This window comes from Chionomys nivalis, chromosome 18 (assembly GCF_950005125.1).
Source record: "Chionomys nivalis chromosome 18, mChiNiv1.1, whole genome shotgun sequence".
NCBI classification, from domain to species: domain Eukaryota; kingdom Metazoa; phylum Chordata; class Mammalia; order Rodentia; family Cricetidae; genus Chionomys; species Chionomys nivalis.
Genome location: NC_080103.1, coordinates 3556732 through 3574815, shown reverse-complemented (window position 1 = coordinate 3574815; position 18084 = coordinate 3556732). Strand labels below are relative to the sequence as shown.

General features: G+C 45.5%; 1 protein-coding gene across 1 annotated transcript in view; it reads left to right on the top strand.

The window, feature by feature from the left end:
• Positions 1-373: 373 nt before the first annotated feature.
• Positions 374-18084, top strand: part of Prcc (proline rich mitotic checkpoint control factor) — a 28437-nt gene continuing 10726 nt past the window's right edge. The window contains exons 1-2 of the mRNA XM_057793401.1: positions 374-1090; positions 17227-17274. Of these exons, the coding sequence (XP_057649384.1) occupies positions 629-1090; positions 17227-17274 (510 nt within the window). The 5' untranslated portion in view covers positions 374-628. The remainder of the gene's footprint in view (positions 1091-17226; positions 17275-18084) is intronic.

Sequence of the window (18084 nt, the reverse complement as noted above, 5' to 3'; positions counted from 1 at the left end):
TTTCCCGACAACACTTGCAGTTTCTAAGGGTACCACAGCTCCCATAAACCTTAGGTGCTCTGAGGAACTAACTTCAAGTACCGAAATGCTCTAAGTGTTTCTGTGACTACCGCGCTGATCCATGGGGCTTGTAGTAACATAAGACTTGCAAGGTAACAACAACAACAACAAAACAACAACAAAACAAACTACGAATCCCAGGAATCCCTGCGTCAAAGGACGGTTTCCGCTCAGTCTTTCTGCGCACCATTTACTCCACCTTTAGACTCCAGCTCCCACCATGCTTTGCACGGAGTTACCTGAGGCGGAGAATGGTTTGTTGCACCACTGTTCTCTGGGAATTGTAGTTCTTATGTTTGTGAGGCGAATAGTAGGCGGAGTGACTCGGCGGCCATTAGCTGTGTGTAGTTTCCTGGCGCTAGGAGCTTAAGTGAAGCGGGAATTCTTACTCGGTGGAACTCAACCCTGGCCATGGGTTCCTGCCGAGGATAGCCCTAGAACACGGAGCTGGGGGCGCTTTTTGGTTCCCCGCCTTGCCCAGTGGTGGGGCCTACTAGGCCGCGGGGACATCCCGGGTCTCAAGTAGGCCTAGTCTGCGGGCAAGGGCATCCCAAAGGCGGGAGGCGCCATGTCTCTGGTTGCTTATGCCAGCAGCGATGAGAGTGAGCCGGATGAACCAGAGCCGGAGCCGGAGGAAGAGGACGTGGCGGCTCCTGTGCCCGGGCCCACTTTAGGAGGCCTGTTCGCTTCTCTCCCCGCACCCAAGGGTCCGGCCTTGCTGCCCCCGCCCCCCCAGATGCTGGCCTCAGCCTTCTCCCCGCCGCTGTTGCTGCCCCCGCCCACCGGAGACCCCAGGCTGCAGCCTCCTCCACCTTTGCCCTTCGGCCTGGGCGGCTTCCCGCCACCTGCAGGAGTGAGCCCAGCTGAAGCTGCGGGAGTCGGGGAGGGGCTGGGGCTGCCGTCGCCCCAAGGCCCTGGTCTCAGTCTGCCCCCAGCTGTGGGCAGTGTCGGGCACCCCTTGGGGCTTCCCAAGCCAAAGAAGAGAACCGAGCCGGTGAGGATCGCGGCGCCGGAGCTGCAGAAGGGCGATGTGAGTATCAAGGGGGCACCGCAAGCCCCATTGGGTTTGAGTTTCGGGGTTGGGAGGGACTTGTGGCCATAATGGAGCTCTGTAAACTCATCCGTTGACTCAAGGCCGCTAGAATCCTCTTAGAAGGCGGTTAGTTCAGATGAACTTGTCAACTTTGGGAAGTTAGGGTACTGGCCATGGGATGTGTTGGGATCTGGGGCTAGCTTGCAGAAAGGGTTAAATGTCCTTGGGACTGACAGGCTAAGGTACGTGCGTGAGGACACTTCTTTCCCTTTTAGCGTCTTCATCTCAGGTTGGTCTCTCCTCTTCCCACATTGAGGTCAGGGTAAAACGTGGGCACCTGTAGTGACAGCTGTTAGGACTTCAGTGCCCATGTTGAACATCAGGACCAGCCTTTTCCTTTGCCCCATCCTTAAAATAATCAGGCCTGATGGTGGCTTGTTTTTGAGGGGAGTTAGAGAAGAATTGGAGTATTTATTTATTTTGAGGCGGTTTCACTGTGTAGCCCAGGCTTTCCTTGGATCACTGTGTAACCCAGGCCAGACTGGGCACCAGTTTGTGATTTTCTTGCTCCTAGTGTTGGATTAAAAGTACGCCACACTATCCTTGATTTAGGAAATTGAGGATAAGCCCCCTTCCTCCCGCGCGGCCTCACCTGAGCTACAGCCCCAGGCCTATTTCCAATCTTTATTTTGAGAAATGATCTTCCTAGATTGTCTATAATGACCATGAATTTTGGATTATTCTGCTTCAGTCTCTGCTGTAGCTAGGATTCCGGTCTACACAACCAGGGCTGGGTAACCCAGACTGGCTTCAGACTTCCTGCATAGCTGAGGTTATCCTTAAGCTCTTGATCCTCCTTTGTCCAGCTCCCCAGGGCTGCTGCTACAGACGCACATGCACCATCACGGCTGCTTATGCAGTTTACTCCCGTGCCTAGGCTGGGAGCGCGTTAGGCATGCACTCTTCCACTGAACTACATCCCCACTCTTTTTTTTTTTTTTAAATATTTATTTATTATGTGCAATAATTCTGTCTGTGTCTGCCTGCAGGCCAGAAGAGGGCATCAGATCTCATTTCAGATGGTTGTGAGCCACCATGTGGTTGCTGGGAATTGAACTCAGGACCTTTGGACGAGCAGACAATGCTCTTAACCGCTGAGCCATCTCTCCAGCCCAGCATCCCCACTCTTAACATGCTATTTACATATATGAGCTGGAGGCCAGTGTGCAAAAACTTACTGGACGTTGAAAGTGGGTCTGTGTGAATCTCAGTTTCACCATCGGCATGTTGTCAAGGCTAGATGAGTTTGTGGACATAGGGTACACTTTCTAGAACAGGGGGCAGTCAAACTTATATTGTTTCGCATTTATGTATTTATTTAGACAGAGATCCTCTTGTCTCTGCCTCTCGAGTGCTAGGATTAAAGACATGTGCGACCATGCTTGATTTTATGTCTTTTTCCGATGTTTGAGCAGAAAAAGACACGGCCCCGTGGAATGAAGGCTTCCTCTGGGAAGGAAGACAGTAAACCTAGGGAGAAAGTGTGAGAGTCCTTTGCTTTACACCTTTTGATCAATGAATTGGTCCATCCCTTTGCTAACTGCTTCTCTTTAGCTTTCTTTTCTTTCTTCTTGGACTTTCGAGACAGGGTTTCTCTGTAGCTTTGGAACCTGTTCTGGAACTCGCTGTGGACCAGGCTGGCCTCAAACTCACAGAGATCCGCCTGCCTCTGCCTCCCGAGTGTTGGGATCAAAGGCTTGTGGCACCACCGCCCCGTCCATCTCTGTTCTGCACTTGCGGTTCTTTCGGTTTCTCCAGCACATGTCCAGTGCTCTCACCATTCTGTCAGGTCTCGGCTTCAAAGTCAACGAGCATGTCCTCAGTTAGCACTTCTAGCCTCCCTGGTCACACTGCAGTTGCCTGTCACAGGCCTCCCTGTTTTGTTTTGTTTTTTTTTTTTTTTTTCTCTGAGACAGGGTCCCACTAAGCTGGCCTGGAATTTGCTACATAGAACAAGTGTGGCCTTAAACTCAGAGATCCACCTGCTTCTGCCTTCTGAGTGCTGGGATCAAAGGTGTGCATCGCCATTGCCTGGCCCTACTTTGCTTTTCTCTGTAGCTTCACCACCACATGCATACTGTATAACTTAGCTTTCTCCCTCCTCTAGCATGCAAACTCCTTGAAGGCAGAGCAAAGGTTACTTCTTTTTTTTTTCCCTAATTTTTTCTTTTAAAGATTTATTTATTATGTATACAGTGTTCTGCCTGCATATATATACTTGCAGGCCAGAAGAGGGCATCAGCTCTCATTACAGAAGGTTGTGAGCCACCATGTGGTTGCTGGAAATTGAACTCAGGACCTCTGGAAGAGAAGGCAATGCTCTTAACCTCTGAGCCATCTCTATGTTACTTTCCTTTCCCCTCTTCCTCTAAGCCCTTCCATATATACTTCTCTTTGTTCTCTTTCAAATTCATGGCCTCTTTTTTCATTAATTGTTGTTACATACATATATGTTTATGAATATTCATACATATTTCTAAATATGAACTGCTCAAACTGTATGTTACTTTGTGCATATGTTTTAGGGTTTGACCATTTGGTACTGGAGAGGAAGACTGTTTCCATATTTCCTTTTGGTATTCCTTAATTGCCTGCAGCTCTTTGTGTAGGGTTGAGACCTCCTGCTCCTGGGTTGTGCAGCTCATGTTCAGGCAGTCACCTTGGTTAATGGGCATAGGTCCTGAGATTACTAAGAGACAATAGCATAGCTGCCCCCTCTTCTGCCGTGTCTTCTGAGCCTTAGATGTAGGAGCTGTTTTGTAGATGTATCCATTGGGACTGGACTTCACAGTTATGCATTTTGATTGGTTGTAGTTTTCTGTAGTGGTCTCCCTTCATCTGTTGTAAAAAGAAATTTTCTTGATGAGAGGGAACACTCTATAAGTTTATTTTCTTCTTTTCCTCTTTCTAGACAGGTTTTCTCTCTCTAGTCTTGATTCTCTTGGAACTCTGTAGACCAGACTAGACTCAGACTCAAAGATCTGTCTGCCTCTGGCTCCTGAGTGTTGGGATTGAAATCATGCAATATACCAGACTCAGCTACCTACCTGATCTTGTATTTTCTGTGGGTGGGTGTTTTGCCTGATTATGTCTGTATACTCACATGCATGCAGTGTCCATGGAGAATAGAAGAGGGCATGGGATCCCCAGAACTGGTTGTTAGTTCTATATGGGTGCTGGAAATTGAACCCCGATCCTCTGAAGAGAAGCTAATGCTGTTAACTGTTGAGCCATCTCTCCACCTCTGTGTCTGGTTCTTAGAGCTCTGGTTCTGAATACCATGCTGTGCACACCGAGGGCTCTCGGTGCATGTTTGCAGGCTGTCTTAGTTATGGTTTCTATTGCTGTGATGAGACACCGTGACCAAGGCAACTCTTTTTTTATATATATATTTATTTATTTATTATGTATACAATATTCTGTCTGTGTGTATGCCTGCAGGCCAGAAGAGGGCACCAAACCCCATTACAGATGGTTGTGAGCCACCATGTGGTTGCTCTGGAATTGAACTCAGGACCTCTGGAAGAGCAGGCAATGCTCTCAACTTCTGAGCCATCTCTCTAGCCCCCGACCAAGGCAACTCTTATGAAGGAAAACATTTAATTGGGGCTGGCTTTTAGTTCAGAGATTTAGTTTGTTATCATTATGGCAGGAAGCATGGTGGCGTGCAGGCAGACACGGTGCGGTGCGGGCAGCAGGAAAAGAGTGAGACTCACTTGCCCTGGTTTGAGCTTCTGAGTCCTCAAAGCCCACCCCCTGTAATACACTTCTCCAACAAAGCCACACCTGCTCTAGGCAGGCCACACCTCCTAATCGTGCCACTCTCGTGAGCCGATGGGAGCCTTTTCTTAAAACCCCACACAGGGAATTCTTAGAATTTGGTGCTTCTTACCTTATTGCAGGGGAAAGCTACCTACATCTTGTTTTTTATTTCCTTCTTTTTATAGAGCAGCTCAGAGTAAACTGTAGTCTAGCCCTCACTCTAGTTTCCAGGCTAACCCAGTTGTCTGTCATCTGGGAGCAAGGGGAGAGGAGTGGCATGCAGAGGTACAGTCCAGTACCACCTCACTCGTCTTTTCTGCTCTTTGGTCGTCATCCCCTCCTTTCTCCCCCCTCGTGTGTGTGTGTGTGTGTGTGTGTGTGTGTGTGTGTGTGTGTGTGTGAGAGAGAGAGAGAGAGAGAGAGAGAGAGAGAGAGAGGTTTTTTACTCTGTGTGTACAGCCCAATTCCCAGTTATCCTTGAATTCAAGATCCTTTTGCCTCAACTTCCCTAGTGCGAGGATTATAGGTATGTGCCCCCAAGCTCAGCTTCTCTCAGCTCTTGGCTTCAGTAGGAGATGATCCATGGAGTGGATGGTTGTTTTTCCCTTCTTGCTCTTCTTGTTCTAATGGAATGTCATTGGTTGATTTCCTAGGCCCAGGGGATGAAGACATTGAAAAAGACAAACTTAGAATAACAAGCTTCTTCTTCTTTCTTTCTTTCTTTCTTTCTTTCTTTCTTTCTTTCTTTCTTTCTTTCTTTCTTCTTTCTTCTTTCTTCTCTTGTTTCCTTTTATTCATCCCCCTCCCCGCCACAGGGTTTCTCTGTAGGTTTGGTTCCTATCCTGGAACTAGCTCTTGTAGACCAGGTTGGCCTTGAACTCACAGAGATCCGCCTGCCTCTGCTTCCTAAGTGCTGGGATTAAAGGCATGCCTGGCTAGATAAGAAGTGAGGGTTTTTTCTCATTTAATAATTTCTGGCACAAATAGAATTTCAGGGTTGGTTCCTTGTGGAGCACGGCGGCACACATCTTTAGATCTCAGCACACAGGCTGTGGAGGCAGGTGCAGCTCGGTAGTTTCTACCAGCCTGTCTAGCCTAGGCTGTGAGCAGCTCCCTATGTAGTGGAGGATAATCTTCAGCTTCTCTCCTCTTGCCTTCGCCTCCTGGGTGCTAGGTAGGATTACTGGCCCACGCTCTGCTCCGCCCACTTTGTGCTAGGCTCCTAATGCTGGTTTACCTAGAAGGAAACAGGTTTAGAGGACGCAGGCAAGCTGTCCCAAACCACGTCATTTTAAAGTGGTGGCAGAGGTTCTGTTTGAACCTTGATGTACTTTGCTCTGTCTTGGTATTTACTGAAAAGGTAAGGAGAAGGCCCATGGGTAGGCAGAAATCAAAAAGGAAGACAAACAAGAAGTAAAATAGAGAAAACAAAATCCTAATGAAAGGGCAAAGAGACCAAAGAGTTAAAGAAGTTGATGAATCTCGCTAATGGGATAATAGTATAATTCATTTGGAGTCTAGCAAGGTGGGGTGTCTGTTCTTAACTTTGATTTCCTACTTGGCTCCTGGCCCTGCTAGCTAGTGATTGCTTTTTGAAGAGTCTCTGAGAACCAGAGCCTGAGAAGATAAGAGGAAGGCTGCCTGGGGAATGAGCAGATCCCACTGGACAGCCTAATGGAACATGTCTGTTTCCGTTCTTGCTCAGCAGTCTAGGGCTGTGTCTATTGTCACTCTTGGCAGCTAGAGAGGACAGTAGTGGCCACTGAGGTTTAGGTTCTTGTCAGGCTAAAAAGAAATATAATAATACCACACTCCTTGCCCTGGTCTTACTCAGTAGTCCAGGCTGGCCTCCAGTTGTGTGACACTATTTCTGGGGTGATATGAACAAATGTCTCCTTACCCCAAATATACCAAAATAGACGACCAGAGTTGAGCTTGGTAAGTCATTGAGGTCATTGGGGGTTATGAGGACCAGAACTCAGAAGCAGTTAGTTGTGTCACTGAAAGTCCATCCTTGACTGCTCGCAAACCTGTCAGCTCAGAGCTCCGCAGGTCTTGTAGCAACCTGTGCTGTCTGCAATGTTTATATAACCATGGGGGATGGAGAAGGAACTTCCTGAAACTGTGAGCTCTTCTTTTTTTTGGTTATTCAAGACAGGATTTCTCTGTAGGCTATGTCCTGGAACTGATCATGCTGGCTTTTGCCTGCCTCTGCCTCCTGAGTGCTGGGTTTAAAGGCATGTGCCACCACCTCCAGGTCAAAGGTTCATTTATTTATTTTATGTATGAGTGCTCTATGTATGTATACCTTTATGCCAGAAAAGGGCATCAGACTCCACTATAGATGGTTGTGAGCCACCGCGTGGGTGCTGGGAATTGAACTTAGGACCTCTGGAAGAGCAGCCAGTGTCCTTAACCACTGAGCCATCTCTCCAGCCTATTTCTTTCTTTTTAAAAATCTAGGTTGTAGATATTAAACTCAGGTCCTCATGCTTGTATGGTGAGAACTTGACCTAAATTGTAGTATTTTTTTTTTTACTATTTATATGAAGTTTTCTGCTCCTGTAGGAACATATGGTTCACTTATGGAAAACAAAGCTTTTGATATTTTTTTTCATTCCTCAGCACACAAACATCAAATTAATTATGTCTTGATACTTTGTGCAGAGATGGGGAGCAGGGTTACGTGTTAAGCTGGCCTGATTTCTATCCCTGGAACCTGCATGGTGGGAGAAGAAACCTGATTTCCACAAATTGTCCTCTGATTCTACTCACACCCCCTAAAATAAAAATGTAAAAGAAAAAGAAAAACTTACTTTGAGTTACTCACTTGAATTTCATTAAAAAAAAAAATCATTAAACGAGGTCTAGCATGATGGCCCAGCACTTGGCATCAAACTTGACAAGTGCATGTGTGCACATGCATAAATACAAATAAATAAATGTAATACTTTTTTTTTAATTGCTATATGAGGCTGCGTGGTGGGACACTTTAATTCTGGCACTCAGGAGGCAGAGGCAGGTGGATTTCTCAGTTCAAGGCCAGCCTGGTCTAAGGAGTGAGTTCCAGGACAGCCAGGGCTACACAGAGAAATCCTGCCTCAGAGGAAAAAAACAACAAAATCACCATATGCAAGCCAGGTGTGGTGCTGCACACCTGTAACCCCAGTGTTTGGGAGGTGGAGGAGGAGGGTTGGGAGGAGTTCAAGCTCACCCTTGGCTAGATGCTGAACTTAAAGCCAGCCTGGATGACATGAGATTCTGTCTCAAACCAAAGAGGAGAAAAATCATTAAATGTATTTTGGCTTGGGATTAGAACAGAATTTTCAGCTAAGTTATTTTTTTTTTTCTCATTCTATTTTATGGGTATGGGTGTTTTGCCTGCATGTATGTCTGTGCACCACATGAATATAGTGCCTGTGAGGGCCAGGGGAGGTTTGTGAGCCACCATGTGGGTGCTGGGAATCCAACCTGGGTCCTCTGGAAGAGTAACTAATGCTCTTAACTGCTGAGCCATTTTTCTAGCTCTCAAGAAATTCTAAAATAGCTCCAAATGGACTTCCACTTTATATTACATAATATGTGAAGCTGTATTCATGAAATAGGGTCTCATGTAGCCCCTGGATGGCTTCAGATTCATTGTGTAGCCTAGGATGACCTTGAACTTCTGATTCTCTTGCCTCTACCTCGTGGGTGCTGAGAGTACTGACCTGCATGTACCACCACGCCAGGTCTTAAAATTCAGTGCTGACTGCTGGGTGGTGGTGGCGCACGCCTTTAATTCCAGCACTCAGGAGGCAGAGGCAGGAGGATCTTTGTGAGTTCGAGGCCAGCCTGGTCTACAAGAGCTAGTTCCAGTACAGGCTCCAAAGCTACAGAGAAACCCTGTCTTGAAAAACCAAAAAAAATTCAGTGCTGAGAATTAAATTTAGGTCCTGGTACCTGGTAGTAGGTGCTCCACTAACGGAGCTGCATCCCTGGCCCTAGTACTGGTGACTATAATATCAAAGTATGGGTCAGCCCTGAAAAAGGTTGAGATGCCCTACATTTTATTAGATATGCACTAATATGTATGTATTGTATGGGTGTGGTGGTGCATATCTTTAATCTCAACAGATGCAGGTCTATGAGTGAGGTCTAGGCTAGCCAGGGCCATATGACATATGATGAGACACTGTCTTTAAAAAATAATAATAAAATAAAAGTAAATTAAAAAACATAAAAACAAACAACAGCAACAGATAAAAATGCTAAAAATAAACAAAATGCGGGCTGGAGAGATGAATCAGAGAGTAAGAGCACCGATGAGGGGACCTCGTGATGAATGGATGATTGAAAGAAATCCCACACTAGCTCAGAAATGAGAAATAGATATTTATTTAGGGGTAAACTCACAAGTCAGAATTCTCTGCTTGAACGGTGGACAATGATCGAATCCTACTATCCAGCAATCCGAATGAGCAGCTGGTGAAAAGGAGGAAGAAAAAAAAGAACCTGCATCCGCGTATATCGTATAAGAGGCCATGCCCCAGTAGGTGGGTAACCACAAGCTACAAGCCTTCCTACAGCAAACTGATCTTCCAGAGGTCCTGAGTTTAATTCCCAGCAACCACATGGTGGCTCACAACCATCTGTAATGAAATCTGGTGCTCTGTTCTGTCATGCAGAACTCTATACATAATAAATAAATAAATCTTAAAACAAAACAGAAAACCTAGGTACACTTTTTGGGAGGCAGAGGCAAGCAGACAGTCTACATAGAGGGTTCCATGCCAGGAAGGGATACATCATGAGACCCTTTCTTAAAAAACAAAAGCACACAAAAATCACATTTTATTAGTCTCATTAGCATGCAAATTTGCATATCTTTAAAAAATAGTAAAATTAGCCAGTTGCTTGCTGGGTGTGGTGGTGCATGCCTTTAATCCCAGCATTTAGGAGGCAGAGTTCCAGGACAGCCAAAGATACATAGAAAAACCCTGTCTCAAAAAACAAAACAAAACAAACAAACAAAAAATTAGCCAGTTGGTGGTGGTGCACTCCTTTAATCCCAGCACTTAGGAGACAGAAGCAGGTGGATCTCAGTGAGTTCCAGGCCAGCCTGGTCTACACAGCGAGTTCTAGGACAGTCAGGGCTACACAGAGAAATCCTGACTCACCCACCCCCCCAAACTAAAAAAAGACCCCGGAAGAAAGAAAAAGTGAAATTAAATATAACACAAATTTTCTTTTAGAGAGATGGGGTCTCACTGTGTAGCCCTGGCTGGCTTGGAAATTGCTCTATAGACCAGGATGGCCTTGAAATCAGAGATCTGCCTACCTCCCCTGCCAGAGTATTGATATTAAAGGTATACATCATGCCTGACCCAAACAATTGTTTTAAGATAAATTTCTTCATGGTTATTATCAGAAAGCATTTTATTTATGTGCTTTTTATATATTTATATACTCGGACCAAATAACATTTTCTCCAGCAAAAGGGGTCTCAAGTGAAAAATATTTAAGAAGCCCAACTCCATACTAACTATCCTGTCTCCCTTCAAACTGGGCCTCATGCGCACTAAGCAAACACATTACTACTGAGCCACAGCCCCAGCAGCACTGAATGTTATCCTGGGTGGTTGGGACACTTCCTGTTAGTCTGGGGTCAGGTTGGTGAGGTTTGTGGCAGGGACAGGAGGTGCAGGTGTGTATATTGTTTCGTCATCTACTGGTACTGTGGTCTTTTGTGACTATGATGTCTCTGAGCCTTGTTAATTGTTAGAGACAAGCCGGGCGTGGTGGCGCACGCCTTTAATCCCAGCACTCGGGAGGCAGAGGCAGGCGGATCTCTGAGTTCGAGACCAGCCTGGTCTACAAGAGCTAGTTCCAGGACAGGCTCCAAAACCACAGAGAAACCCTGTCTTGAAAAACCAAAAAAAAAAAAAAAAAAAAATTGTTAGAGACAAACAAACACTTAAAGCTACCTGCCCCTCAAATATGAAACACTTGACTTTGCTGTGGTTTAGAGGTTCAGTACCTGTGTGTGCCTGCATTCGGATGCTCCTACCTGTTAAGCCATCTCACCAGCATTCCATCTTATTTGAAAAGAGTCTCTCACTAAACCTAACACTTAGCATTTTTGCTAGGCTGGTTGGTTTGCAAGTTTCCATGATCTGCCTGTCTCTTCCCTACAATGTGGGGTTACAAGCACATGCAGCTGTGCCTGGCCTTTTACACGGTGCTGGCTCTTCTTTCACAGCTCTCACCCGCTGAGGCTTCTCCTCAGCCCCTTGATATAGTTTAGCTTCCTGGATGTTATGTTTCTGGGAGACTATCATAGTGATCCGTGTCACAGTATAACATTTTTTTTTTTTTTTTTTTTCGAGACAGGGTTTCTCTGTGGTTTTGGAGCCTGTCCTGGAACTAGCTCTTGTAGACCAGGCTGGTCTCGAACTCACAGAGATCCGCCTGCCTCTGCCTCCCAAGTGCTGGGATTAAAGGCGTGCGCCACCACGCCCGGCTATAACATTCTTTTTAAGATTTTTTTTTTTTTTATTATGTACAGTGTTCTGTCTGCCCACCAGAAGAGGGCACCAGATCTCATTATAGATGGTTGCTATTGAATTGAACCAGGACCTCTGGAAGAGCAGCGCCCCTCCCTTCGGGATAACTTCTAAAAGGACTCTCAGTAGAAGCTCGGGAAGGATGTATATGAGTAGTGAGCAATCATAGATCCAGGAGTAACAGCTTATTAGAAACGGCCAGTCACCCGGCGGTGGGGCACACCTTTAATCCCAGCTCTTGGGATGCAGAGGCAGTTGGATCTCTGAGTTCGAGGCCAGTCTGGTCTACAAAGTGAGTTCCAGGACAGCCAGCGCTGTTACACAGAGAAACCCTGTCCTGAAAAACCAAAAGCAAAAAACCAAACCAAACAAAACAAAAAACCAAAACAACAACAAAAACAAAAAGAAATGGTCAGTCATGGGGCTGGAGAGATGATTCATTGGCTCAGTGCACTAAGTTTGAGGCCAGCCAGAGCTACGTAGAGAGATCCTGTTTAGATAAATAAAAACAAACTTCAGGTTGTCAGCATATTGAGAACAGTATGTGACATTTAAGGAGAAATTGAGTTTTCTTCTTCCTGCTGATCTGGCCTTCACTTCTATTAGCCTCAGGACAGTTGCATCCACTGTCACAGTGGACACTGTTGCAGGATCTAGGAAATGAGGGCATGCTTTTACAAGGCTTGATGTTATGCCTGGAATCCCAGCACTTGGAAGGCTGAATCATGAGAATTACTGAGAGTTCAATGCCAGTTTGGGCTGCAGAGTGAAATATTATCTCCAAAAAACAACGATTAAAAACCCCACAAACAAAAAGCATGGTCTCTGTTGCCCCAGTGCTGCCAGTAGACCTGTTTCAGCAGGTGTACTCAGGACTCCGTGCTAGCCCACGCAGTTACATGCTGGGGGCTTCCTAGGCTCTCCAGGGTCAGAAGAAGTCGGGGTGAGGGTGGGAGGGATGGGAGTGGATGGGTAGGCTGGAATGGGGATTGAAGAAGGAAAAGGTTGAACATGCCCAGATGGTGGTGTTCACATCTTTTTCTTGGTTGAGTGTGTCATTGTGGAGAGTCCGAGAATGATAACCCGGAGTTCTGCTGTGAACCTTGGTTTGTGTGCGTTTCTGTCGACAGTAGCCATGCAGTCTCAGCGCCACTGGGACCGGGAGTAGTGTGCCCGCTTGCCTTGGGAGAATGAGTAGCCACAGGCTGACTGAAAACCTGTGAGATCCAATGGCATTTTAGTACGGTTCTCAGACTTTCACACTGTCAGTATGGTGATACTTTCCAGACATAAAAGCCAAAACTGGTTCAGATTCTGTCCTGTCCTTGCCACAGTTTGACTTCTCTGAAACTTGCTTTCCTTACTTATAAAATTGAAATTATAAAGTTATCTTGAGATGCTACCAGAAGGAGGGTAGGGCTATGGCTCAGTTGATAGAGTGCTTCTGAGGCTGCAAATAGAGGCCTGGGTTTGATTCCCAGCACCACATAACTGTAATCCCAGCACCATGGATGTGGAAGCAGGAGGATCAGAAATTCAAGGCCATCCTTGACTACTTAGGGAATTTACGGGCATCAAGTAATCACCTTGGGATGGTGGCACACACCTTTAATCCCAGCACTCGAGAGGCAGAGCAGGCAGATCTCAGTGAGTCTGATGCCAACCTGGTCTACAGAGTGAGTTCCAGAACAGCCAGGGCTAACACAGAGAAACCCTGACTTGAAAAACAAAAACCGAAATAAAACAAAATCCAAAAGTCCCTGGGAATATACAGCAGGCACTTGGTCAGTGGTGGGTCTCTTCTTTGCTGCCTTTTACTTTTTCACATTTAGGTCTAAGACAGATTCCCTTTTAAGTATTTTTTTTGTTTTTTTTTTTTTTTGTTTTTAATGTTATAACAGCAGTTAGCAATCAAATCAGTGCTGCTTTGATTGCCGGGTGGTGGTTCAGTGTAAGATATAGCCATTGTCAGAATAAAGACAAAAAAACGTGGGAAAATGTCTTATTTACACAGAAAGTGCTGATGAACAAGTTGGTATGCCACTGCAGACAGGAGTGACATGGGGTCACAGTGCAGAAGGCTCCTTGGTATCCTAGAGTCAGGAACAGGTACAAAGCACACAGAAAGGACACGGAAAGGTACCAGTGGTGTTGGCACCAGGATGCAGTGAGGACAATTTATAATAAACTTTATGTATTTTTTGGAGCATAGGATGATATCATAATTTATGAATAGTTTAGTAAAATCAAGCTAATTAACATGTCCATTGTGCCAAGTATTTTTGTGGTGAGAACATATAGCATGGATAATAAAAACCCAGAGACAGATATTGGGGTTCAAGCTGAAGATGAGAAAATATTATTCCTGCTACAAGAACATGTGGAGTTTATTTTAGTAGTTCTGAAGTGTAAGTATTCATCATCATCATCATCATCATCATCATGTCTCCATTCTTCTATTTCACAACTTTATTTACTTATTTATTTATTTTGGTTTTTTGAGACAGGGTTTCTCTGTGGTTTTGGAGCCTGTCCTGGAACTAGCTCTTGTAGACCAGGCTGGCCTCGAACTCACAGAGATCCGCCTGCCTCTGCCTCCCAAGTGCTGGGATTAAAGGCGTGCGCCACCACCGCCCGGCCTATTTCACAACTTTATAATGGTCATTCTCCTTCCTGCTTTTTTCTGGCCTGGCTAAGGACTGAGCCAGTGTCTTGTGCATGTCAAACCCTCTCCCACTGAATTACATCCCAAGCTCTCCTTAAAATGTTTAAACTTTTATTTTGTTTATGGGTACAGGTGCAGGTGTGAGATGCCATGGTGCATGCATAGAAGTGAGAGAGCATCTAGTGGAAGACATTTCTCTCCTGTCCTGGAGATTCCAGGCTCATCAGGCTTGGTGGCAAACACCCTTATTTGCTGAGCCATTACTGTCCCCAGCCCTTTATTTTAAAGGCTGCTATTCATTGTTTATAGATAACATATTTTCTCTATCCAGTTACCTATTGATGGGCACTTAGGTCGACTGGGTAACGGTTATTGTGGATGCTGCTGCTGTGAATATGGGTGTGTTTCTTCAATACACAGCTTTCCAGCTTTGGGGTAGATAGATATGGAGTAGATTTGTAGTTCTGTTAGAGTGTGTGGGTTAATCCTAGGGCCATACTGACCGTGTGCTCTTCCACTGTGCGCCACCCTCACCCTGAGGTTTTAATTTATTAGAACCCTCTTGGGGTAGTATGCCCCATAACCTCAGCTCTCAGAAGGCTGGAGCAAGAGGATTATTTATTACAAGGCCACCAAGGTTACATAGCAAGAGCTACCTCAAAAAGCACATAAACTCCGTACGCACAGGTGCTGAGGTTTTCCATAATGGCTGTTCTCACTGAGGGAAGTTTGAACTACACCTGATTATTTTTTATTTACCTAATTTTACAGTTTTTTTATTTGTCATGCTTGTTGGCATCTGAATTCTTTGTGAGCAGATCATGATACACAGAAAAGTTTTAGGCACATTAGAGTACTTAAAACTTTTTTAAAATAATTAATTTTCATTTTATGTGCATTGGTGTCAGGTCCCCTGGAGCTGGAGTCACAGACAGTTGTGAGCAGCCAGTGCTCTTCAGGGCAGAGCCATCTCCAACCTCCAGTGTCTAGTAGTACTCTTGACGGCTAGGCCTTGCCACGATGGCTTCTCAAACTCACAGAGTTCTTCCCCTCTCTGCCTTCTTAGTGCTGGGATTAATGGTGTGTACCACCATGGCCAGCCTCACCTTTATTTTACATAATTAGACCAAGACCGTGGAAAGATGGACTTGGGAACTGTTGTAGTTGTTGTTATTGGTAGTGGTGGTAGTGTTCCTACATATTTATTATTTATTAGGAAGTAGTTTTTAATTTTAAGGTTTATTTATTTGTTTGTTTATTGGTTTTTCGAGACAGGGTTTCTCTGTTTAACAGCTCTGGCTATTCTGGAGCTCACTTTGGAACAGGCTGGCCTCGAGCTTCCTCCCTCTGCCTGAGTGCTGAGATCAAAGGTGTGCGCCAGCACCGCCTGACTAGATGTATTTTATTTTTAATTATGTGTGTATGGGTATGAGTAGGTGACTGCAGTGCCCTCAGGGGCCAGAAGAATGTTACAGGCAGTTGTGTTACAGATAGTTTGAGCTACTTGATGTGGGTGCTGGGAACTGAACTCAGGTCTTTGCAAGAGTAGAAAGCACTGTTAAACACTGAATCATCTCTTCAGTCCCCCATTTATAAACTTATTTATACATGCCAAGCAGATCCTCTGCCACTGAGTTGTGCACCTACTGTTTTTAAAGTGTGTGTGTGGGGTGCATGTGCACATGCACACATGATAAGTATGTGGAGGTCAGAGGACAGCTTCACAGCCTTGTGGATACTGTTCTCTCCTTTACATAAGTTTTGGGGATCAAGCTTAGATTATTGGATTTGTTTAACAAGCACCTTTCCTGACTGAGCCATCTCACTGCCCGTAGTTTAAACTGTATTCTGGGCCTGATGAGACGGATCAGCAGGCAAAGTGCTTGCTGTGCAGGTCCGACTTGAGTTCAGTCCCTGGAGCCTGGAGCCAGCGTAAGGTGGAAGGGAAGAGCCAGGTTCTGAGAGTTGTGTTTACCTCTGCACAGTGACTGTGGCATGTGTGTTAAACTTGTTCATTTATTGGTTTGTGTATGTATGTGTCGGTATGTGCACGTCAGAGGTCAGAGAAGGATGACTTTTGGTAGTTCTCTGTTCTGTTGAGGAAGTGTCTTGTTTTGTTGCTGCACAGTGTACTCCATCCTGGAAGCTTCAGACCAGTTCTTCTGTCTCCATTCCTGCTGTAGGAATGCAGGATTACAGGTTTGTACTATTGTATCTGGCTTTCATTTTGTTTTTTGAGACAGGGTTTCTCTGTGTAGAGAGGCTGCCCTGGAACTAGCTCTTGTAGACCAGGCTGGCCTGAAACTCACAGAGATCCACCTGCCTCTGCCTCCTGAGTGCTAGGATTAAAGGTGTGCGCCCCCACTGCCCAGCAAGGGTTTTGTTTTTGTTTTGTTTTGAGACCAGGTCTTACTATGTAGCTCTAGCTGGACTGAAGCTTGTTACATCGATCAGACTGGCCAAGAACTCACCTCTGCCTTCTCAGAGCTTGGCAAAAAGTTCAGGCAGGTCTTTTCAGTGTGGCCCAGTCCTGTTGAATCCAAAGTTCACATTAGTGGCTCTTTTCTCGGCCAGGATCTCCCAGCCAGGAATGATGGTGTCTGGCAGACAATAGATCAGACTTGGAGAGGGAATGGATTTCTCCAGCGATTTTGACCTTCATTGCCTCATGGAGAAGGAGTTAACACAGCACTAAATCCCACTGGGGCTCCCAGCTGTGACGGTCATGCAGTCTGTGTGAATAGTTTTAAAATTGAGGTTGAGATTGGGTGAGACTGTGGGCCAACTCCTAGTCATCTTCTAGTGGATGCATTTATAACAACAGGCATAGCATTTCTTTGTACCCAGGACCAAGTGGAGGAAATAGTCTCAGTTTAACAGAGTAGAAACCAAGGCAATCAAGGTATACTCATCTCGTCCTCCATAGCTGTTGCAGTACCCGGGGAGAGCACTGTTGCTTGGCTGGGGCCATAGGGTCTGCAGCTCCGCAGAGATGGGCACACACAGATGGGCTCTGTCCAGTCTTCCATGGATGTTTGTGCAGTGTGTTTCTTCTGCTGTTCTAAAACAGTTATGATTTATTCTGGTTCTTTTTCTCTTAGTCAGATTCTGAGGAAGATGAACCTGCAAAGAAGAAAATTGTCCTGCAGGTAAGCTTGGTGTACCATAGCTCTTCCTTCTCTTTCTATGTTGTTTCCAGAAAGATAGGACTTAAAGTGCCCAAAGGTTTTCATTGGAGGGCTAGCTTGTTTGCAGGTATTTGAGGACTGTTTTGGTCTGACTTTGGTTTCCAATGTAGCTTTGAATCAGATGCACAGATCTTTTTCTCATTTCTTCCTGGCATTAGCAATGGAGTTGACTTTTCTGGAAGGACAGGCAATGGTAGGAACAGGAACTGTAACTTAATTCAGTCCATTACATTTCGGGTAGAAGGATTGTTTAGAGAGGGTGTAAGTAGGGTGATCAGATGATGATAAGGAACATCTGTGCTGTGAAATTGCCTGTTCTTCCTGTTGTGTTTCTAACCTGGAGATAGATACTCAAACAGCACTTACCTTGTACCAGGTACCATGCTAAATGCTTTACCTGTGTCTAGCCAATTTCTTTTTCAACTGTAGGGCCTAAATTCTAAGTTATGATCATTCTAGTTTAAGTGAAGAAACTGAGGAATTTGCCCAAAGTTAGACAGCTAATGTGGGTGGAGCTGGGCTTACAGCTATATCTGATGTGCTGACTCCAGAGTTCAAGTCTGGCCCTGGAGAGTCTAAGTAACACTTGTACTTGGCTGCTTCTCTGCAGTCAAAACCAGAAGTCTCGACTGCGTGACCTCCCTGCTGTTTGCTGGTTACTACTCACCTCAGCACCTTTGCTCTGCTCTGAGTGTCTTCAGTCGCCTCTACACTCGATGTGTATACACTGTTGGATTTCATGTTGTTCTTATAAGTTGGGGAAGAGTGGTC